Source organism: Sceloporus occidentalis, unplaced genomic scaffold, assembly GCF_023333645.1.
Source record: "Sceloporus occidentalis isolate IW3139 unplaced genomic scaffold, rSceOcc1.0.p SCAF_6, whole genome shotgun sequence".
Lineage (NCBI taxonomy): Eukaryota > Metazoa > Chordata > Lepidosauria > Squamata > Phrynosomatidae > Sceloporus > Sceloporus occidentalis.
Window position 1 is genome coordinate 71,684,956 of NW_028316986.1, and position 24,477 is coordinate 71,709,432.

General features: G+C 39.2%; 1 protein-coding gene across 4 annotated transcripts; it reads right to left on the reverse strand.

Annotated features, from left to right (window-relative positions):
* Nucleotides 1–963: 963 nt before the first annotated feature.
* Nucleotides 964–23,219, reverse strand: CEP43 (centrosomal protein 43). 4 transcript variants are annotated; one of them, XM_089530028.1, is made up of 13 exons: nucleotides 22,982–23,209; nucleotides 19,229–19,282; nucleotides 17,985–18,039; nucleotides 17,258–17,346; nucleotides 16,772–16,909; nucleotides 16,491–16,574; nucleotides 12,225–12,281; nucleotides 6,837–7,054; nucleotides 5,420–5,529; nucleotides 4,210–4,272; nucleotides 3,828–3,861; nucleotides 3,070–3,163; nucleotides 964–1,481 (listed from the first exon to the last, which is right to left on the reverse strand). In XM_089530028.1, the coding sequence occupies exons 1-13, from the start codon at nucleotides 23,081–23,083 to the stop codon at nucleotides 1,407–1,409; spliced, it is 1,173 nt and encodes a 390-aa protein (XP_089386154.1). In that variant the 5' UTR covers nucleotides 23,084–23,209; the 3' UTR covers nucleotides 964–1,406. The 4 variants fall into 4 exon arrangements, with proteins under 4 accessions (XP_089386154.1, XP_089386156.1, XP_089386155.1 ...); XM_089530030.1 differs by lacking the exon at nucleotides 16,772–16,909 and having other exon boundaries at nucleotides 22,982–23,219; XM_089530029.1 differs by lacking the exon at nucleotides 12,225–12,281 and having other exon boundaries at nucleotides 22,982–23,207.
* Between the last annotated feature and the right edge of the window lie 1,258 nt (nucleotides 23,220–24,477).

The window sequence follows — 24,477 nt, forward strand, 5'->3', positions numbered from 1 at the left end:
ACTGACCATATTTCACAAAGGATGTGTTAACACCTCTCTTGCCACTTTAACTTACCTGTAAATTTCCAATGTTGAAGGAGGGGCAAAATTTGAGATTACACATGCAATCTACCAACTTTTATAGCAGTCTTGTACCACATTTTTAAAATTAACAAATGTTTTCAGTGGACTGTTTCCTGACCCTGCAATCCTTCACAACTATGTACATCCTGGTTATTTTGCAACCAAATAAGACTTATTTCTCATTTTGAAAAGATTACAATTCCCAACCCATTTGGCCACTGACCATGCTGATTATGGTTGATGAGAATTAAAGTTCAACAGGTTCCCAAGCCTGACTGTAAATTAATTTTAAAAAGAGTGAGTTATAGATGTTCACTATTTTTATACAATTAGGTTGAAATGGATGCAGGAGATGTGGTTCACAACTTAAGATTTACAAAAGGAGGCTGAATGCTGTTTAGAACGCATACCTTAAAATAAAAACAAATTCTACATGTGGTGTGTGTGTGTGTATGGACACACATAATTTTTCTTAAATTAAGGAGTTTCATCGCAGAACATTCTCAAACTTGAAGCTGCCTCTTGTAATAATTATTTATTCTGTATTAAGCTGTTTCAAAAAAAAAAACCTCATGCTAATAACCATTTATAGCTTTCATTAAATTAACAAACAAAAGGCTAGCTTAGGGTCACAAATGTTTAAATATATAAAAATAAGTTTAGAGTTAAGGCTCATATGTCAGCTGCAATTTTCAGAAGTACCTAGTGATCTTGGCCACACAGAACTAAGCACTTAAGTTGCAATGACGGACCAACATACTAGAAATCTCGGGGATTCATACTTTAGACACCTTTTTTTTCATATTTCTCGTGTTAGTCATCCCAATAGTTAGTTTTGAAGATCATGGGTAATATCAGCTCTCCCCCCCTTGAAAAAACTTCAATATCTAAGAAACAAACTGTATTGAATACTGAAAATTATAATTGGGTCAACATAAGATCAAGATCAAACATTGAATTTTCTTGGTTTCTTCAGCAAGAGGCTGAATGGTTGCTGTAGCATTAAACTATGCCTACCGTTCTTCATCTGGTTTGATGATTTCTTCTGAATTCCTTTAGATCAATTAACTTGGTATGTCTGTTGCCTGCAACGGACATGGTCTAGGAAACTATCCAGTATCTTGCATAAAAGATTTAAGTTGAACTAGACAGTAACTATATGCCAACTTTTTTCAGTTCTTCCAAGTTGTTAAAACTCTTCCCCAAAAGTGTTGGTGGTTAGATTCTTCCCCCCTTTGAAACACAAGGCACAACTGGGGAAGGGATACATCAGCAGAGTGATTGTCTTAAAACAGATTCTACAAAGGTCCTCAATGCAACATATTAGGTTTTCTGCTCTTTACTCATGCAACATCTTCTATGTAATCTGCATCACCACTCAACTGAGAAATGGTGAAATCTTGTGTGAGGTCTTCAAGCTAAAAAGAAAAAAGAAAGATCAAAATATTAACTGAAATTTAAATTCATATTTTACAACTATTTTTTACAGATCTTGCCTCCTTTTGAATGTTTATGAACAAGATTTGAAATTTAAGTACTCTCCTAAACGCAACTACCAGTACAATCCTAGCATGTCTAAGTCCCATCAAATTCAACCATATTTACTTCTAAATAAATAATTTTGATTTTCAAAATAAAAATGAAAGGAACAAAAAATGCACTGTTTTTTTTTAAATGATTAAGTCTATGGGTAGCTTTGTCATACACAATGGGTAGTCTAATATATAAATACAAATAGATACAATTAAAATTCTATTTTAACTGGTAAATACAAGCTAGACAGGTAATCATTTTTAAATAAAAAGAGAAAGGCCTCCGGAGGCCTGAGAAGCCGGCAGAACAACCAGGTAAGCATGCCAGGCCTGGGGCTCTCTTGTTACCCGGTGTATAAGATGACCCCTGATGTTAGATACAATTTTAGAGGGTCAAAAAGTCGTCTTATACGCCGGAAAATACGGTACTTTATACATCAGCAAAATCAAGAAATAAATTACATGTACAATGACGTAAGAGGACACTCTTGATCACAGGATTTTTTTTATCTAAACAGTAGGCATGGCAGAATGCAGGTATGAAACTATATTAATCCTCATCCAGGCAGAAAGGACATTTTTGACACAAGTCAGGTTTTGTTGTAGCATTCACCACAACTAGGCATTTTATGACACTGTCATCAAAAGTGATGTAAATAATGTCTCTGAGTTTCAGCACCCTAATCATGCACATGTTTTTCTTTACTTTTCTCTTCCTTTTTTTTGTTTGTTTGTAAAAATGCTAGTATTTTAAAGACAAAGAAAATCTATTGGTTACAGCTTCTTTTTATAAAGGAGGACTGATAGTTACTCAAAACAATTGTTTCAATCTCATGTGAATATGTGTTTTCAGGGTTGGGATGTTTGGACGAATATTCTTGGAATATTCTGTGGAATATTCTTAATTATGTACCTCTCATGGAAACGGAGGACTTCATACCCTACAACAGATTTTCAATGGGATCAAAAAATACCCCAGATTAAGTCACTAATCTGTCTAGATGGGATGTTATGTTGAGGATGAAGTAAGCTTATTTTCTGCTGCTCCCGAGACTAGAAAACAGAGCAATGGATTCAAGCAACAGGAAAAGGGATAGCACTTAATCATTACAAAGAACCTCCTGACGGTAAGAGCTGTTTGACAGTATAACATGCTGGCTCAGAGAATGGTGGGGTCTCTTTCTTTCGAGGTTTTTAAACAGAGGCTGGATGGCCATCTGTCAGGGGTGCTTTGATTGTGTATTCTTGCATGGCAGGACTGGAGGGAGATTGAATTATATCGCTCTTGTGATCTCTTCTAACTCTGGGATTCTATGATTCTAAGAGCACATAAATGAAATATAAAGAATTCTTAAATAGCTTTTGCCTCTCTCAAGTTTCATTGTTATGGTTAAGCATTTGTTCAGCTCTTCTAAGTATGGTTAGTGCAAAACAGATACATTTCTAACCCCATGTAAAATTATAAATGTCATACTTTATCACTAGTATTGAAGTCTTCTAACTCCACGGATATATCATCTATTTCTTCACTAATGCTGGCTTCACTTTTTTCTGATCGATGACTGGTACTAACAAAAGAAAAATTTGAAAGAGGGAAACAATGAAATTCTTTCCCCAAACATTAAAGAACTCCTTATGAATTGAGTTAGCTATCAAAAAATCTCTTCAGTATCTAACTTTAGACATGATTCCCAGATATCAAGCAAAACATATTAGAGAACAGGCTTATAGCTTTATTTCTTTTTGGAGTAATTATTTAGAATAATGTGCATTAAACTAAATAAGGGTAACTAATATGTATGTAAAATGACATGTGGATTGAGCTGTTTAAGATCTACACAGAACAAACTCATGAAGTGGCATCTCAAATTCCAGATATCTTTTCTTGGAAATATCAGTCATTTACATGGAATTTACATGGACTACACTGGCTTCCACATTTGTTATATGTGGAAATCTGTTTTGAATTGAACTGATCAAAGGAAATAGTTTTACACTGATAAAACACATTATGATGATTTGTACATTTAGATAATACATATACAGTATGAAACACATGTAAAATGTTAGAATGTCAAACAATTAAGAATGTATAAAATCTTTCAGGAGTACCTTAAGGGACATATACAGTTGCCCCTTTGAAGTCATGGGGGATTCTCCTGTTGCCACCACTATGTTGGCACAGTGCGCCAATAAGATTCCAGCCTAGGAATTTAAGTATTATTTTCTTACCTGTTGAAGTCATCAGCATATTCATCTTCATCTCCTGTTTGTAAGTAATCCAACAAAGCATTAGCAAATTCTGTTCTTAAGCAGGTAGGTCCATTTCGTTCCAACCTCATGTTAGTAAAAAGAAAGGGCCTCTGAAGTGTTTTTCAGAGAAAAAAATGATACATTTAAAAACTGAGTAAGTTGGGCTAAATGATGAAAGACTTCTGGAAAAGTAATACTTCAAAGATATTCAATTATCTACTTTTATCTGCACAATGTTTCAACCAGATACGGTTTATTTATTTATTTATTTTGGTGTATTTTTTAGAACCATAAGGTACAATAAATCATGCAACACAGGGTGAAATTATATATATTGTCTTTTTGCCAAAGAGCTACTTGCCTATTTCAAGTGTTCCAAGTTTAGAATTCACTATCTTTACATCTTTCATAATGGAGTCTGCATCTGTAAACCAAAAATTAGGAAGTTTAAAACTGCATAATAGCTTCTTACAAAACATCTTGCTTCATAATCTGATGACAGAATTGCTCAGTCATCTGATGACAAAATTTTAAAAAATTAAACATCTTAAATCCCAGCTTCAGTTTGATATTTTATTTTGTAGTCAGCAGTTGGATAAACAGATAGTAATCATGAAATCAATCATGAAACCAACCATCATCATCATCATCATCATCATCATCTCCTCCTCCTCCTCCTCCATTTTCCTATATCCTGGTTAAACCCTCTCAAGAGGGTAAGGCTTTCTTTCTCCTGAACAGGCATGGTTGCAGTGCTAGGTAGAATTATTCCATGTTGTACAAAAGGGTTTTGCTACTGGAGCTCCTGCTGGAACAAAACTGATCTAATTACAGACAATTCTCCCTTGACACGGCACTCTATACAACACAGATCCCATTGTTTGGGAAGACCCCAAAGTCTTTGTAGAGGGTTTCATGGACAGCTTATTGGAACCACAAATTAGAGATGAGGAAGACTGATTGTACAAACTGCCTTCTAGAGAAACACTGGGTATGATACATTAGTATACAGTTTTAATTAACATATCCTTTGAAACAAATGAATTTGTTTTATTTGGATCCAATATAAAACAGAAAAAAGGCTATAACTAATGGTATCTGTCTGTGGTAAAATTAATTCCTTTCTCCTTTGTTCATCTCTCAGATCTGCTCAAGAAAACCAGGAATGTGGTAGAGCAGTTTCGAGGAGGGAGAGCAAAACAAGACGTAAGTAGAAGGGGAAGATGCAAAAGAAGTAGTCTTTTCAGTTGAATAAGGACCAAAAATAGAACTGGAGTTGCAAAAGTTTTACTGAGGTACACATTTGCATTCTTGCTTCTTTTTAACACCTGAACTGTTCTTGCAATTAGGTCACTACAATCCAGAACTAAATTTTTATTTAGTGCTTTGAGATGAAGGGTGTTGAAGTGTGGCACCTATCATATTCTCTTATCTTTTCTTACAGAACAGGAATTCCTAATGAAAACAGTTTAGCCGTTATAATTAATGAACGATCATAATAATTACAGCATGGCACTGCAAATTCTCCTGTTCCTCTCACTATATCAAAGAGGTCAACAAATTACACTTACTATCAGACTCTTTTAGTGGTGGTGCTCCAGTCAAAGAACTCAAGCCAGTCTTTACAGGTGGTGCATCTGAAAGAGATGCAACATTTCCCTCTTTGCTAGAATCATTTTTCCTTTAATTTAAAAAAAAAAAAGAGCGAGAAAAGCAGTCAATGTTTTTAGCTAATTCACATTCTCTAATTAGATACGTTACTAGGTAAAACAATATATCCAGAGCTAGGCTACACCATCCACACACCAACACCACAAAATAGTAGTAACAGCAATTGAATGATCAGTGGTGGATCTACTTTCATGTAAAGCACTGTACAGGTAAAGCACTGTACAGATTTTATTTTCCATAACAAAACTCCTGCATGCTTCACTTAAAGGAAGGCCATGGCACCTTGCATAGAAACACTATGAATGCTGAGGGACCTTTTATAAACACAACTTAGGTTAATAAAAGGAAGTCCCATGTAATGTGAACAGAAAAATGTTTCAAGTTAATTATAATTCTGAATTGGGGTAAATTTGTATCAGTAGAAGAAGCAAGTATGAATCGAAATGACTTATGGAAGACGAGAACCTGTTGAAAATATTATCCAATAGACACCATTCTTGGTTATTTTAATTCTTGTTTTCTTGAAGCTGAAAATGCCTTCTAGATAAAACGGCATTTGCATATGGAGGGTACAACACAAGAGACAGTTTGGTATGTGAGTCAAGAGTGTGTGTAATGACCCCAAAAGGCCTCTCTAGGTTATAAGAAGGGTTAACTCTGGGGAGATGGTTCATGTCAGTCAATTGAAGGTGTAGAACTAGAGAGACTCAGGCCTGTTACAGACTGCCAAAATAAAGTTGCTTTGGGTCTCTTTGGAGGTATGCTATTTAAATGATGCATGGGTCCTAAGAGTCCGGAGGTCACACCAAAGCCACACTCCATTCTTAAGCATCGGAATGAAACTTTTGGTGCAGCTTCCGGATTCTGAGGACCCATGCATCATTTAAATAGCATACCTCCAAAGAGTCCCGAAGCAGCTTTATTTTGGCAGTCTGTAACAGGCCTCAGTTGACTCTGCCATCTTCAGTGCATAAAGGCACTTTCATGCAGAGTATCTGACTCTCTGCTACATGTACTAGTTCACAGTGCTGCAAGTTGAAGCACTGATATTCTCACTGACAGTTTTTATAAACCTACTGAAACTATTATTGCTTTATTATCACCAAATGCATCTGTTTATATAAAGATATGAAAGTAAATATTTCTGAATTACAATGCATATATTTTCTATTTTTTTTACAAAAGGTGATTTCTATTTTCAGTGGTTCTTTAAGTCTTTTCTTTATTCACTATAAAGTTACAAAAATTTGGCATCCCATAACATAAACATTTGACAGATTAAATCTAAAAGAAACATTTAAACTAGAAGTGATTTACCAGCCATAAGAGCGTTCTGGTTTTGGTATAGGATCATCAAAGAATGAATCTCCATCTGCATCATCTTCCTCTCCAGCTAAACTATTCTTTTCTTTGGTATCAATGTCTTTGTTTGGTTGAGAAATTGGCTTCAGTTCGTTTGGTAAGAAGTGAATACTGGCTTTACTCTTTGTGTCACCAGACAAGTTGCTTGTATCACTATGACTGGTTTCTGTAACCTTAAAAAAATTGCAGATTCCATTACATAATATTACAGAATCTGTTTCCACTGAGCTGTAGGAACTCATTTTTAAAGACACAGTTATAAAGAACAAACAAAACATCAATAATTGTAATGGCCAAAAATACATGGCCATAAGTAATATTTCACTGGAACTGTTGGAAGTATAGGCAAAAAGCCCAACTCTGGGGGTTGTAAAGAAAGCAAATTATATATAAGATGAAGAGAAGGCCATTAAAAATCTGATATTTACACAATTCCTGAACCAATACTACTTGCACCCCCAACATCACATGAACACTCAATGTGATGTGCAAATATTAACAATCCACTGTTAAATAAACACACATTCAAAGCTACTGAATTAGCAAAAGCCAAATAAATAGAATGCAGTAAATAAAAGGCAATATACTACATGAACAGCTATAATTACTGAATGACCTAGGAGAAACTGTTTCAATTAATCTTCTGAAACTAAGTAACAACTAGCACCCACCAAAGTACAAATACAATCCTCAGTAGTAACAAAATTCTGCACTTTAGACTTACAATTTAAGAAAACAGGGGTGTTTACTTAAAACAACAGGATGTTTATTTTATTACTGGATACCATATTTTTGTCAGTTTAACTGTGCTGTTCTAAAATAGTTAAGTAAATTGTATAGGGAACTGAATTAAGCATTTCATGTAGAATTTGAAGAAAAGACTGCTGTACATTTGTGTAACCAAACATTAACACAATAAATAAGTTACATAAAACTAAAGTATACAATTACTTAGTAACAGCTTGATAGAATGATAGCAAATTGCCTTTCTCAAGAAATTCACATGCAGAAAAAACTTCAGAACAAAAATAGGATCATTACTCCTGTTCATACACAAGTCAACTGCATAAAGATCATTGATAATTTTCTGCATGTGGAATAAAAATAAATAGTTCAAACGTTTGTCTGAAGGCAAACAAAGAAATTATATTATACAAGTTTTCAAAGCTCTACTGGCTTATTCAGCAAGCAAAGGTGTTAAAAATCATACAAGAGAAGAAGAACTATCCACTTTTCTTAATATCTCTACAACTGGTTAGAGCAGGGAAAGGCAACTAAGTGGGCTGTTGGGGATAATTTTTCAGCCCATAGGAACCTCTGAAGGCCATAATCAGCAAAAAAAATTAAAACACATGACCAAAAAAAAAAAATAAATCAAACATGTAGTGGCTTCTGCTCCATTTCTTTCAGGGCTTTTAGGGCTGGATGAAACCCAAAATTACAAAACTTCCTTTTTGTGGCTGGAAAGAATGGGTCAGGAAAGTGTTAAAAAACTGTAGGCATGTTCCTATGATGCCCCTAGATCACACTGTATCCACTTGCTTTGGAAGATCAATAGTACAACAGAAATGCAGAAACCCCTTTTATAAAACTGATTTTTTTTTTCTTCCCAGTCAGGACCTTTCCTGTTACCCAGGAAAACTGCTTGCCCATAGCTACTTGAAGAGCTCATATTGAACAACATGTAGCAATTTGGCTGTGAAGATCATTATGAATACGATGGCAAGTGAAAATGTTTCCAAGCAATTTTCACCCTCTCTTCAACAACAAACACTACACCAAGGGCATTTCTATAATCTGATTTGCAGAATACATTACAGTTGGCCCTCTGTTTTCACAGACTACAGATCCGTGACCTTAACTTACTTGTGAGGAGCAAACAGAGGGGGTTAAAATGGGGTACATGCCCACAGCCGTTCGCAGGCACACGCCCCATTCAAGCCTAAGGGGCTTGAATATATCCAAGTTTCCATTTTTGTGGGGGGAGGGGGGGTCCAGAATGGATCCCCCATGAAAACAGAGGGCTGACCATACTGACAGTTGTCTTGTGCATTTTTGTAATTACCCAGCCTAAAACAACACTCGCAATGAGCATAAACTCCTACACACACTTACATGGAATTAAACCTCACTAAATTCAAAGGGAACTACCTCTTAGCAGATTTAGAGGATTACACTATAATTTTCTTCTTGTTAATGCACAAAAATGCAGGAATCTTATACAGTTCAAAACTGAAGCAATTCCTTATCACAATAAAATTTGGCCATCTGTAATTTCTACAGATTTTTTCTAAAGATTCTATAGATAATTTTTACAGATTTTTCAAATGTCTGATGAAGCAAAGGCTAATAGTTGGGTTCCCCCCACCCAAATGCAGAGCACATTACACATTCTTAAATGCCTATATTATTTTGCAACTCAATATGTTACATTGAAACGAATGACCAAAAGATGTTTTCAGAACAGTCTGTATGTAGAATTGATCAAATTCTGGGTTGAGCAGCAAAGCCAACAATGCTGATATGAAGAATAGCAGCAATGTTCCTCTTAGACACCCATGCATATATACATTTAGAGATGTGAAATCCTGGGTGGAAAATGAGCACAACCTGGGTTTTCCTCAGAAACATGTGAGGCACAGATACAGTGAGGTTTCCCATGTGATTTTTCCAAGCCCCTGCCCCCCAACCACAGTTTTGTCAGGTTTCTAATTAAGTAGTAAAAACAGGATTGGCACCCATATGTTACGCACAATATACACCAGTAATACAGATTTGGAGTTAACCGCTCTTTTTATCTAAGAGAAAAACTCTATCAATTAAAAGCAATTCTACCAACAGTAGCTTATTTTCACACCACCTCATGACCAATAGCAATAAAGCATCTTTAAAAGCGTTAAAGCTTAGTAGATATCATCCATTCCTTGATTTTTTCACTAAGGTAAAATCAGAAATTGACTGTGCAGTCACACAGAAGACTTGCCTGAATCCATGCTTTTTGTCCTCATTTAAGGATCCTCGGAGACATAAAATAAATTACAGTATTTGACTAATCTATCCATCCGGAATGCAGTCTTCCTCTTTTTGAGCTGTCTTCTACCTTACCAAGCATTACTGTCTATTCTACTGAATCATGTCTTATCATGATATGGCCAAAATATTACAATCTTAGTTTCATCATCTTGGCTTCTAGTAAAGAGTTTGGAGTAGATTTGCTTTAAGACCCATATTATTATTTATTTATGTCTTTTTAGCAGTCCACAGTATCCACAGAACCACATTTGAAATGAGTAGATATTCTTCCTATCATCTTTCTTCACTGTCCAACTTTCACAACTATACATACAAATAAAAAATACGATGGTATGTGCTAACCTAATATACCTTTACACTTCAGGATCTTGCTAAGTTTCTGCATAGTTGCCCTTCCAAGTTTTTTTCTGACTTCTTGAATGCAGTCTCCATTCTGATTAATGAGCCAAGATAAGGAAAATCTTGAACTATTTCAATGTCTGAATTGTCTAAACTAGTAAAGTTATGTAAATCATCTGTCATCATTTTTTGTTTCTTAGTGTTCAACTGTAAATCTGCCTTTGTATTTTCTTCTTTGACTTTCTCCAATAATTGTTCCATGTCTTTGCTATTTTCTGCTAGCAATACGATGTGACCTGCATAGCTTAAATTGTTGATGTTCATTTCTCCAATATTCATGCTTCCTTCCTCAGAGTCTAATCTTGCTTTACATATGCTATGTTCAGAGTAGAAATAAAACAGAGGGGGTGGGATGATAAAATGCAGCTTTGCCTGACCTCTTGCCAATAGGAAGCCATTCCATTTCTCTATATTCTGTCTTAACAGTAGGCTCTTGTCCTGAGTACAGGTTACACATTAGGACAATAAAATGTTATGGCACATCCATTTCTTTAAGAGGGATCCATACCACGTCATTCATTTCTCACAGTTAAAAGGTTATGTTGGACGTCTGAAAGAATATGTACTTCATGAAAAGACAGAGAAGGCACTATAATCCTAAAGGTAGGAGAGGAAAAGTCAGCTATGTTTCAAATTTCACCATTTAGGGGCAAAACAGACAGCCCTTTTGCACTGTGCAGGTGGCTTCAGAGCATAATGTTTATATGCCGCATGTCCTGAAGCCGCCCGGATGCCTCCCAGCCGTTTACATAAAAATGGCTTCATGATGCACCAGCTGCGTAGCTTTACACACCGCATGCTGCCAGAGCATCATGAAGCCGGCTTCTGGACATGGCATAGGCACAAAAACCAGTTTTTTACTGTCCAAAAAAGGAGCAGCTCTTTGCCACTCCTTTTTCGGGTAGCTTCAAGGCCAACTGGGGCTACTGCATGCAGTTGCTATGGCCCCAACCACCTTCAAAAGGGGCAGCTTAAAGCCGCCCCTTCTGGCTGTCTATTCAACCCTTAGTTAGGGTTAGCATCTGTTTCCTTGTCAGAAAATTGTTAAAGACCAGACGTATTCAAATGTCAATTTCTCAACCTGCTCATATAACACAATAGTATCAACTATAACTTGGTATCCTATAAAACACCAGGCATAAGAACTTACTCAAGCAATTAGCTTTGTGAAAGCATATCTGCATCACTTTTTTAAAACTTTTTTTTTATCTCAGCTCATCACCAGTACACACAACATGCTTTTAAAAGTGAAAAGAAAACCAATCCCAAGCTGCCTGGTTAGAGTCTAAAAGCTCCTTTATAACAACTGTGTATTTCAGCAGACAAGACTGGAGTGCCTTGAAGTCCTTTTGACCTTTCACTTCAATGAGGGGAGAAACTAGTCAGTGTATACCGCTGCAGGTGAACTTCAACTGCCAATTAGATAGCACTACACATGTTTTGGGATTCCAGTCAGGAAATTCAGAGCTAACATTTCTGAGTTCACTCACAGAAATGCCATGTGTGAACTGGCCCTCAGATAATAAAAAACTAACAGTACAAAGTAACTTTAATGAACCAAATTCTGTTTACATACTCATTTATTAAATTTAGAGAATTCAAGTATGTGGCATCATGTCACAAACCATCTTTTTGCAAAGGCACGTCACTCATACTACCTTGCAAAACTCAGGAAGAAGGATAGGCAAGAAGTCAGTTACTCCATATTTGTAAAGCTTATTTAATGAACTCTGTATTAACTTTAAATAAAATTGTGAATATTGTGCCTCAGACCATGCTATTTCTTTATATCTGTGGCATTAGTCTATCAAAATGCAACTGAGCAAATTGAATTGATGTTTAGTGCATACTACACTTTTTAAAAAGTAAAACTAAAAGCACCTGTCAGGTTCTTCTGCTCATGCATTTTACCTGCTCAGCCGTGTCCAAGCACCTTTTCTGTTTACGATGTCCTTTATACCTTGGTATCTGAGCACAAGAATAAAATAATGGCACAAAAATGAAAAGAAATTATATGTGGATTATATCAAGGGAATTTAGATTCTTGAATGTATACTCTCACCTTAAAAACCTGCTTATAGATTTTGTCTGATAGTCTTATCTCCATAACTGTTATATACTTAAGGAATTGCAGGCTGACACCTCCAAGTTCACTGATCCTTAAAATTCTTATGAGCTTTAAATGGAAACAACATAGAGGGGCTAGTACATGGAAGCAGGCTGACAAATTTCACAGGCAAGCTCATCAGAGAGATTCATTTGACAAGTCAAAGTATTTGAATTTTTAGGCTATACTGCCATCTTGCTTTCAATTTTTTTTTCTCCTGGAACATTCAGCTTACATTTTAGAAATATTTGGATCAAGAAGCCTGTTTCTCACATTGGTTTCAAAAAGACCAGTTCACCTTGCAGATCCCAGCCCTTTCTCCAGTAGGCTTGCTAGTATGCACAGCAACAAGGCTTAAGCATCCAGGTATGTAACTGACTACCTTCCTCTGTAGTGTCCTACTTGGAATTTAAGATCAACTAGAGAAAGTTTGAATCCCTGATCCACCATGGAAATCCACTGGGTGACCTTAGGCAAATCACCCTCTTTCAGCCCAAGAGGAAGGCAGAGGCAAACCCTTTCTGAACAAATCTTGCCAAGAAACCCCTGTGATAGGCTCACCTTAGGGTTGCCATTAAGTTGGCAGTTACTTAAAGGCATACAATGACAACAATGAAGAAAAACTATCCTTGTCTCCCAGATCGGTGTGGCCTGTGGCGCTATCAAACCTGGAAACCCTCTAATGGTACCCTGGCTATCAAAGTCCCTTACATTACAGATTTAATGTTCAGATGTCATCCTTATTTGTAGAAGCTATTACAGTGTTTTATGATGTTTTCTGTTCCTTACGTTGTTTTAACTGCATTTTACCATAAATCAACAAGTTGTGATTTTAAGTATTTCCAACATTTTTTGCAACTTGAGAAAACATATTTAAGAGAAAACAGTCATGCCTGCCCCATGCAGCAATGTGGTTAACTCTGCACAAAGATGACTCAATCTCAGTAGTGGACAAATGATAGCATATTTCTGTTCAATGCTACCCCTCCATATAGTGACATCTCCATTCTTCACTCCACAATCAGCACATTCAGGCTAAAACAAAGATATCCTTTTCTTCCTTCCATTATTTCAGTTGAAATTTTAAACACACTGACTAATCTTTTGCTTTAGCAACAGTTGCAGCCAAGTGCTTTGGCTATAACAGCCCCTTCTTCATGCCACAGCAACTGCCAGACATCTTACCAATTCAAACAAGTTTGATTGCCACTTACAGGAGAGACAACTTCTACACCTGACAGCCACTGTATTTCCTCTAGCAACTGCAATGCTCAAAGAAGCATAAGCAGTCCCATACTTGCATATATTGTTGTTGTAATGTATGGAGCCCTTGTAGCACAGTAGTGCCTGTACTGCAGCCTCTCACTCACAAATCACAAGGTTGTGAGTTCAATACACTCGGGGTTGATTCAGCCTGGCATCCTTCCAAGGTCACTAAAATGAGTACCCAGCTTGATGGGGGCAATTAGCTTACACACTGTAAACCGCTCAGCGAGTGCATAAGTGCACTGATAAGCAGTATAGAAATATACTTGCTATCGCTAGTGTTTATTTATTTATTTTATTCATTTGTATCCTGCATTTCTCCTGATAATGGGATTCACGGTGACTAACAATATACTTAATACAAATTTGAAAAAGCAATACAAAAGCTTGAATAAAACAAATATATGATTTAGGAAACAATTTATGAAGTTCAAACATGAAAGATATTAAAATGTATTAAAAGGCTATATATCCAATCTTACTAGCAACATTAAACACGCACACATGGTCAACCCTAAAACTGACCCCCTCAGTTGCTGGGGGGCATGTCTGTGTTTGCCCCACATGTTCTCCTCCACAGCCCTGCATTTCTCAGGGTCCCCCATAGCAGCCTGACTGCAATCCACCTCCCTGTGGAGATCCCTATTCCCTCTAAGCCACCAGCATCTCACCTGCCCACTCATATGCGCAACTGCCTCCTTCTCCGCCCCTGGGCTCTCCTACCTGCCTTCCCCACCCGGGTGATATTGCTTTGGCTGCTACATGATGGAGGAATTTTTTCCTAGATCTAAGAAGTAAGCACACCACTTCCAGAAACAGAACACTAGATGAGCAGGATCTTTGATGTGATTCAGTGAGGATCATTCTTGTGCTGCCCTCTAAATTCATGACTACTGGCTTGCAATGTGAGGAGGGAGGGACATGGTGTGGGAATACTTTCTCCCTACAAATTTCTCCCTAAACAATTATAGATTATGAAAAGGTTTATGTTCCAATTATAATTTAAACATTTTAAGATAAGGGATTAATATACAACTACCTGGCATTTACTCATCTAAAATGAGAGCTTTCAGCTTTTGGAGAAGCTGTATATCCTGCACATTTTTGATTTTGGATGGGTTAAAGAACAAAAAAGGTCAGTTCTCAAGGACCAAGGTGGCTGCAGGATTCAGGAAAGCATAATCTAATTGTTTTTAAAAGACAGTCATTGCTAACATAATACATTAATACACATTTAACATGTAATGGAATATGTTAAATGCATACTTCACCAGGATCAGGAACAGCTGAAGTTAGAATAAGTCAGTAAACGTATTTCTTTTTACTCTCCTTGCTTCTTGCCAACTGCCCCTACACCAGATACTGATCTTAGGAAATTTTATATCTCTAGTCCTCTCTAATGTGATCTGAGATATAACAGTGAGTCCCAGAAATTTAACCTTATTAACTAGGTCTTAACAATAAATATGATTCACACATGAAATCAGGATTTTCCTTGTTAAACCACCACAGTCCACTATCTCATACTGTATAGCCCTCTTGGTCCAGTTCATAGTGAAACGAGATGCATTAATCCATTTCTTGAAGCAGGGGAAGAAGGAAAAACAAAAGTTGCAAAGAAATAAAATACCAGGACAGGACACCAATTGTTTACAATATCAATAAATCTAAAGCAATGCTGCACAAAGCAAAAGAAACAAAAGCTGGCCAGTTCCAAATGTCTTATCTTTACTCTTACAAAATGAAATTATGTCCATACAGATAAGCCTTCTTAATTACACAACTCATTGTCCTGGGAGTAATCAATGTTTGGGCTAGCAAGGGTAGATAGCCATGGTTCCTCAGAAGTGTTTGAACTGCAACTCCAGTACTCCTCACCACTCCCTCTACTGGCTAGAGCTAACAGAGTTTCCAGTCCAATAACATCACACTTTTGCCCTCCCTGGGATAAACAAAGCACATTACATCCATTACACAGAATTACACATTGTATGTTATAATTTTCTGAACAGCAAATTTTACTTCAGATTTGCTGGAATTTTCAGAATTCAGTTTCATGCTAAAAAAAAGGAAGAGAGACAACTGTAACCTTCCACCCCCAAGAGTCAACTGGGATGAGTCAAGATGGGGTGGTCATTTTCTCTGTTGATAGAAAAGAACTCTGCTGATACAGTACAAGGAATTTGACCAGGAGCTTTTACAGAATCTGTTAATCCACACTTAATTATGTCTAAAAATGGATGTTAAGGAAAGGCGGGTCAGACCTAGGGTGCAGATGAACAGAATCATTAGACTAAAAAACACAGCACAAATAGCTCCCCATATGCTGAATTGAGCACTGCCAGCTAGCAATACTTTGGAGGATTCGCCACTTCACTCCCCATCCCCCCTCCCCACACTTAAGATTGTTCTACAATTTGTATTTAAAATCAAATCAAACCAACCACATCCAATTCCAACCAGAATTTGGACAGCTGCACATTTCTGATCCTCATATATTTGTGGCTGCTGCTGTTTAATTTTAGTAATATATATTCTTTCTATACAGTGTGCCCTTGCTATCCTCAGGGATTTGTTCCAGACTCCCCACAGATAGCAAAAAATGTGGGATCTTAAGATCTGTTCTTTACAATGGGTGCATGCTCCCACTCGCAGCACCACATGCACACATGCCCATTGGAAAAGCTGGGGCTTGCCATCCCCGGAAGCTCAAACAGCAGATGGCAAGCCTGTGGTTGGCACAGATGCACGGTATTACCAAATGCCTCTAAAATATTATGTTAAATTCTATTTTTCTGACTTACCTTACTTGGCAATGTGTGTATATGAGACCTTCCATCTGATGATTTTGGAGGCGAATGTACACTTTCATCTATTATTGGGGTGGCCTAAATGGAAGTTTCAAAAAAGAAAATAACCATTGTACAAAAATTTTATTAGAATACCATAAAGCAGCATATAGATTCTCTTACAGATGCTACCATTACTTAAAAGGTAATTCATCCTCCAAGTGCCTATATCAAGACAAATATTTATAAAGCATAGGCCAAATAATTAAATTACTACACATTTTAACAATCCTTACATCTCCACTGTTACAAACTCCTCTCTTTTGCTGGCATCTTCGGACCACTTCCAGCAATAATGGTCCATCTACTGAAGTTTTAGCTTCTACAATTCCCAAGTCTCGAGCTAAGTTCTCTCGAGCTTCAAGTCCATTTAACTACAAAATAAATAAGTAAATAAATAAACAATCAACACAATGTACATAGAAAACAAACTTGGATATTTTAAAATATTTGGTAGCCCGGTGACAGAAAAACAATTTGATCCAGAAGTGCCAAGGTATCAGTAAGAGCTAGAAGCTATCAGTAAGAGACATGATTCAAAATATTAATATTCTCTCTTCCCCTTAAAATACCCATGTCATATATTTCTCCATGTTGCAGTTATTTTATTCCCTCCACTGAAACTGACCCTGAAGATTTGTATTGCTCTGATGATGGGCTATTCAACATTAGCACACTTATCCATAATTATTATGTTTTAAATAAAAATCAAAAATACTTACTGTACTTGATTCAGGTTGAAAGACAGCCAAAGTAAAATCAAGATTGAAGAACTGAAGAAATTCAGCAACAAGACTAGCCACCAATCGACCTAAAAAAAGAAGAAGATATGTATCACATGTAACTTCCTCAGATTGTATTCACATGAGCTACTTAGAAAGTAGAATTTGGCCAAATTAATATATTTGGGATTGCTTACAAAACTACTGTGTCAAAATGAAAAACTGTTTTTAGCATTTGAGAATGGTTTTAGGGAGGTCTTAATGGAGGGGCTCCATCAGTTCTTAAGTTGGAATGATGATCCTCCTAGTGGAAAGGGGTAAACATCCACTTGGGTGCATCTCTAAGTACAGGGAAATTTTGATAAAGCCTATTTTTAAATATAAAATTGTTACCACTGAAGTTGATATACAATTCACTGTGATGCTTTCATCCTTATTTTAACTGCTTGGCACATATTGTTAACAATGATTTAGAAACCAAATCTTCCAAATATTTTACAATCTTAGCATTCTTCCTTATAACAAAGGTGAGAGGTAGAGCAATACTATTCTTATTTTACATATGGAGTAATTTGTCAAAGTACTCACAATAAGTCTGGCAAAAGTCCAAGTATGGCTGTTCATCTACTAATAGCTACAAGCTCTCACTCAGCCTTAGTTCCTCCACAATACTATCATAACTTCCAACAAATATGCTATATTTTTAAAGAAAAAAGGTAGAACTTACCATCCTTTGTATTTAAAAACTTTCGCAAACTTTCATTTACCAGAGGTGTCTTATTCTGCAAAATGATGAGGAAAAATTTAAAAGAATTAGTACAAAGTAATACAATTTTTCTGGCTTTAAATTTAAGAGGCAGGTAGCAATTATTAATAATTTGTACTTTGCCTAAACCTTTAGACTTAGAGCCATTCTGAAATCATACATTGTCAGAATATGACACTGATGAATAGGAAATAGCAATACCAACCTAATCTGGGTGATCTTAATAGCACTGCAACAGGATAAAATATTAAAAATAAAAATATTTTAATTGTTTTAGTGCTAACATACACATCTGAAATACTCTGCTGAATGGGAAGGAAGCAGAGCAAAAGTGCCAATGGCCTGTTACAGACAGCCAAAATAAAGCTGCTTCGAGTCACAGGGGAGGTATGGTGTTTCAATGATACATGTGTCCTAAGAGTCCAGAAGTCACACCAAAGCCACGCTCCAGCCTGGAGCATGGCTTTGGTGTGACTTCTGGACTCTTAGGACACATGCATCATTGAAACACCATACCTCTACTGTGACTCGAAGCAGCTTTATTTTGGCTGTCTGTAACAGGCCAATGTCTTTTTCATTTGCATAGTGGTATAGACCCACTCTTTACCTATTTCTAGTTAATAAAATAAAACAAGCGGAGACAAAAGATGGTACTGAGGTTTACAGAAGTATCCTCTTTTCCTGGAATATGTTGCTTTCATCAGTTGCAGACTTTCAAACAAGAAATTACTCCATCTTCTCTGCTCTTCCATTTGCATTTTCAGGCATAACCCTGATGGTCAGCACCTTAAGATACACTGATTAACTTGAAAGACAGAAATAGTTGCTCAAGCACAACTATGGTCCAAAACACAATGCAGAAATAATCCAGTTTGAGACTGCTTTAACTGCCCTGGCTCAATGTTAGGGAATTCTGAGAACTGTAGTTTTGGGAGACATTTAACCTTCTCTCAGGGAGTTCTGGTGCCACACTAAACTACAATTCCCAGGACTCCCTAGCACTGAGCAACGGCAGTTAAAGCGGTCTCAAACTGGATTATTTCTACAGTGTTTCAGATCTATGTCAAACCAATAAAGTTCAAAAACTATTGCTGTACTGGATGGCCCTTGTGGTCTCTTCCAACGCTATGATTCTATGAACGCACCAAAAAAAAGATTAGCATACTAAAAATAATAGAAATCAAAGTATTACCTTATCTACTTACCTCTACTTTTTCTTGTTCTTCAAGAGCCAAAAACACAGCTGCCCGCAACTCTGCCTGTAATAGAAAGCCAGTATTTGTACAAATATATACATTTTATAACTACATACATTAAGCAAACCGGATACAAAGACAAACTGCTCCGATGATCGTTCCAAAAGTAGATTCATTCTTCCCCTTTTGTTCAATCTGTACCCATGTGAAAGGTCTCTGATTTTATAGGAAATAAACTCTTGCAGCACTTACTATATTACTTTTCCTCCTGCTTGTCTAGATAAGTTGTAGATGGAGCTCAAGTATCTAACAGAAATTCCACTGTGCTAAGGGATGACAGAAATCAGGCCCCTAAACCACAAATTCTACATGGACCATCGCAAGGTAACAAAGCAGATCTTCCTGACTGGATAATAAGTCCAATGGGCTAGGGTGTACCTCCCCCAGGACAAAGCAACTGGGAGATCCCTGTGGTTACATATGGCAGAATCAAACATAAGAAATTGAGCAAATTGCCGCATCTCCCCTCCTAACAGACACAAAAACTGTACAAATTTGTTAACACAAAGATTTACATCCCAGACTATTCATAGCTTCCTCTCCATCTCTCTGAACAGCCACACTAAAGGCCAAATTGTCTAACAGAGCATAACAAAGAAGAAGTAACTCTTGGGGGTGGAGCACATGGGCAGAAAAAGCAGCTTGATCTTGCTTTTTCTGAAAGTGGGTTGAAAGGGAGTGGGGAGTAGGAGTAAAGGAGTAACAGGTTTTTTACAGGAGTAGGAGTAATTATATTGTACATGCAAGCACCATTTTTAATTTTTATTGAGAAAAATAATAGGAGTAAAAGCAGGAGTAACATTAATAAAAAATATCTTACTGCAGACAAGGAGTAACCCCAAAATCACCACTACTCCCCCAATCCTGGTCCTCACAACCCACTCCCAAGGTAGGCTGAATACCACAGGCAGACCAGACAGAGCAGGCTCAAACTGTACCGCTGAGTATTTTTTTTGCCTTCCTACCATGCATGTGTACTGCCACACTGACACATCACCTGTGACCTCCAAGTACCTCCCATATCCACCCAGATGTCATCCCATTGCATGGCAGCCCCTTTGATCAGCCACACAGTCATACATGCGATGCTCTGCTAGTACAGGGCATCAGCATATCAATGTGCAAGTGATACATTGGCAAAGCACCATTATGGAGGCTCCTCACAGATGCCCCCTTCACCCCTATGGCCCCTTGTTGGACTGTCCAGTTTGTGTATGTTGTAATTACATCCACTAGAATTGTCACACTTTCATTTTTTTTGCTTTGCCACAGCCTCGCACTGGTGTCAGGCTGTTTATATGCAGGTGCAAAGATGCACATTTTCTGAGCTAAGTTGAAGTATCCTGACTTCTTTTTGCCCAAATTTTTAGCCCCAAAGCATGGCTTCATTTTGCTCTCCACCCACTTTGGAGGTATGCGTCATATAAATGCCCTAGCCTTCAAAGCGGCTAGAAGCCGCTTTATTTTGCCTATTTATTTCACCCCTTGTTACACTATTAGCCAGCTATTAACATTTGACCGTGATGGTGGTAAGGATTCCAGAACCTTCTGCCTGGTGTTTCACATCCATTAGAACAGAGGTTCCCAACCTTTGGTTTGGCATTTGTTTTGGACTCCAGCTCCTAGAAACCCCAGCCTACTTGGCCAACAGGAATTATGGGAGCTGAAGTCCAGCTCAACTGAAGGACCAAAGGTTGGAACCACTGCACTAAAGGCATCAACACTAGTAGCCTCTAAAATCAAAGACAGCATACCCATGAAATACATCTTGTCAGGGCAAAGCAGGGAAAGGAATTGCTCTCATGTCCTGGAGGTAATCCTGGAGATTTACTTGCTCACCAGGGAAAGAGACAGGGTGGTCAGATGTCATGACCACAAAGGTGGACAAGGCACCGCAAAAGGTATGACAATCAAGAAACATGTAGGGCATTACAAAATAAGAGCTAAAAACACTCTTATAAACATAAATTCGTGCTTCTTAGGCAAGCTCAAAATGGAGGACCTTTTAGAATTCTTCCTGGATAGGTCATGTCCTGGAAAAGGAGGACATCTAGTCACCCTAGACAGAGAACGCTGGATGGGGTACAATGTTGCAGAGTATAGGGCTGCATCCGCACTGCAGAAATAATCTCATTTGACGCCACTTTTAACTACCATGGCTCAAGGCTATGACATTCTGAGAACTGTAGTTTGTTGTGGCATCAGAGCTCTCCATCTGAGAAAGCTAAAGCTCCCTCAAAACATTTTGCTAGGACCGAGTCATGGCGGTTAAAGTGCTGTCAGACTGGAACTAGTGCAGAATTCAAAGATAATAGCCATGTTAGTCTGTAGAATCAGTATGTAGAAAGATCTTGTAGCACCTTTCAGACTCACCGAAAGAAAGAAATTGGCAGCTTGAGCTTTCGTAAATGCATCTGAGGAAGGAGACTGAAGTCTACGAAAACACATGCTGCCAATTTCTTTCTTTCAGTGAGTCTCTAAGGTGCTACAAGACCTCTTTATGTACTGGAACTAGTGCAGTTTGGCACCATGGCTTCAACTGCCCCGGGTCAATGCTACTGGACTCTGGGAACTGTAGTTTTGTGAGACATTTGTGAGACAGGGCGCCAGAACAAACTACAAATCCCAAGATTCCACAGCACTGACCCACGGCACTCAAAGCAGTGTCAGACTGGGACAAGCGCAGCTTGGCACCACGCCTTTAACTGCCATGCATGGCTCAGTGGTAAGGAACATGGGGACAGCAGTTTTGTGAGACATTTAATTAAGCCTTCTCCGTTGGGGGATGCCTTGTGCCACAACAAACTACACTCTATTCTGCTCTAGTCAAGCCCCACCTGGAATATTGTGTCCAGTTCTGGGCACCACAATTCAAAAAGGACATTGAGAAACTGGAGCCATGTGTCCAAAGGAGGGTGACTAAAATGGTGAAGGGTCTTATGAGGGGAGACTTAGGGAGCTGGTGATGTTTAGCCTGGAGAAGAGAAGGTTAAGAGGTGATATGATAGCATTGTATAAATATTTGAAGGGATGTCAAATTGAGGATGGTGCAAGGTTGTTTTCCGCTGCTCCAGAGAACAGGACCTGGAACAATGGATGCTACAGGAAAAGAGATTCCACCTCAACATTAGGAGGAACTTCCTGACAGTAAGGGCTGTCCGACAGTGGGACACACTCCTTCCTCGGAGTGTAGTGGAGGCTCCTTCCTTGGAGGTCTTTAAGCAGAGGCTGGATGGCCATTTGTCAATGGAGATGCTTTGATTGAGAGTTCCTGCATGGCAGAATGGGGTTGGACTGGATCAGGGCCCTTGCAGTCTCTTCCAACTCTATGATTCTACAATTCCACAGAACTGGAGCCATGGCAGTCAACAGTGGGGTTGTTTCCTGCAGTGAGGAGGATGCAGCCTATGGCTCTGCTTCATCTATAGGCGCTTGCTCTCTCCTGGGGGGGGGGGTCAAAAACACTCTCTCTTACCCTCAGAGTTCCGCGCATGCGCCCTGAGGCACAGCCAGCGCGTGGTGGCACTGCCTTCGCCTTGAGGCAGAGAATGGCAGCTGGCGGAGGAGGGCGGCGGGTCTGCAAGCCCCGTATCCCTCTCCCTCCAAGTCGCACCGCTCCTGGCTCAACGCTAGCGCCTCTGAGTGCCTGGTTAACACTGAGCAGCAGCGTCGCCGCCATTCCCTCCTCCCCCCTCGCCTCACCTTGATTTTGTTTAGCACCCCGCTGCTCTCCAGCGTCTGCACCAAGAGGTCCCTCAGCTCTGTGTCTTCCTCCGTCGCCGCCGCCGCCGCCGCCGCCGCCATCTTGATTCTCCCTGACAACCGCCTAAACTAAACTAGCGAAAGGTCCGGCCCCGCAGATTCGTCACTCTGAGGCGCATTTGGCGGCTAAGAGGCGAGGCAGGCCCCGGAGGAGGAGGAAGAGGCGGTGCCAGCAGTAGGGCGCCCGCCCGCCTCACGGCCCGCGCTCTGAGCCGCTGTGGCGAATGTGCGAATGCGGTTCGAAGGCAGCGCGGGACTTTTGAGAAAGGGGGGGGGGGTCTCTCTCTCTCTCTCTCTGTGTTTTTAAAAAATAAAAGTGCCCACTGTTTCCCTCAGATGAAAGTTTTCTTCCATTTCAGATACATAAAACATTCAGGGGCGATAGCTAACAAATACACGCAAAACCCCATCAGTGATTTGGCCAACCCAAGTACAGAATATACATGTTGCAAGCTTCCAGAGCTCCATGGGCCTCTTCTTCAGGCAAGAGGTTACAAACCAAACTGGAGAAAGAGGAAAAACAGTTGGAGATGTTAGTCGGATGCCTGCGTGCTGTTTCAGTCCTTGCATGCATCGCAGTGTTGCCAACAACTAGCCTGGAAGATATTCCCCAGAACGTTTTACCAAAATCCGCCCTCACTCTCAGAACCTCTGGGAGGGACCTATATTGCAATCACAAAAGACCGGATTGGTAACAGCCTCCCAGAGGTCTTTCTTTGCTGCCACCCCAAAACTATGGAACGACCTTCCAGAGGAGATCCGACTTATTACTATCTTAGGCGCATTACAGACCACCCGTTTGGGGCGGCCTGTAACTGGCCCTTTCCCCGCCAGATCAGGGCTTCAGCTGCCACAGCGGCAGCCTCTGAGGCCCCAATCCGCTGCTTTCCAGGCCGTGGGGAAGCGGCAAAAGGCTGCTTCCCCACAGCCTGGAAAGGGGTGTCCTTGGGGCTTTGTGCCCCAAGGACACCCAAAGGCAGCAGGGACACGGAGAAAGGAGCCATTCGGACCCTTTCTCATTTGTGTCGCTGGCGCAGCCATGTAGAGGCTGCGCCAGCGACGCAAATCATGGAAGGACTCCAAAACGGAGCTCCTTCCAGGGCCGTGGAAAGGGTGCCCCAGGTGCCCTTGCGCGGCCCCACTACGTCACGTCCGCACCGCCCTGTTTAGAGGTGGCGTGGTCATGATGTAGTCATGGCGGCCCCCGTGTGGAACGGGCGCCACCATTTTGTACGTCCTGGGGACGTACTAGGGTTAGGTGCGTGCATAAGGCACGTACTTTCCCTAACCCTAGTGCGTCCCCAGGACACACTTTACACCCGTGCAGAACGGGCCTTAGATGCCTTTAAGGCAGTTAAGACAGATCTCTTCTGCCGGGTCTTCCCATCTTGATCCTTATGATGGATCTCCCATCCGTTTTAGATTCTCCACTCCAT

Excerpts from the sequence above, each read along its gene's own strand:
- CEP43 (XM_089530028.1), bottom strand. The coding sequence starts at position 23,083 with ATGGCGGCGGCGGCGGCGGCGGCGGCGACGGAGGAAGACACAGAGCTG. Across the intron at positions 16,910-17,257 it reads TTCAACCTGAATCAAGTACA|TTAAATGGACTTGAAGCTCG; the intron begins GTAAGTATTTTT and ends TTTATTTTGTAG. Across the intron at positions 4,273-5,419 it reads ACCACTAAAAGAGTCTGATA|ATGCAGACTCCATTATGAAA; the intron begins GTAAGTGTAATT and ends TTTGGTTTACAG.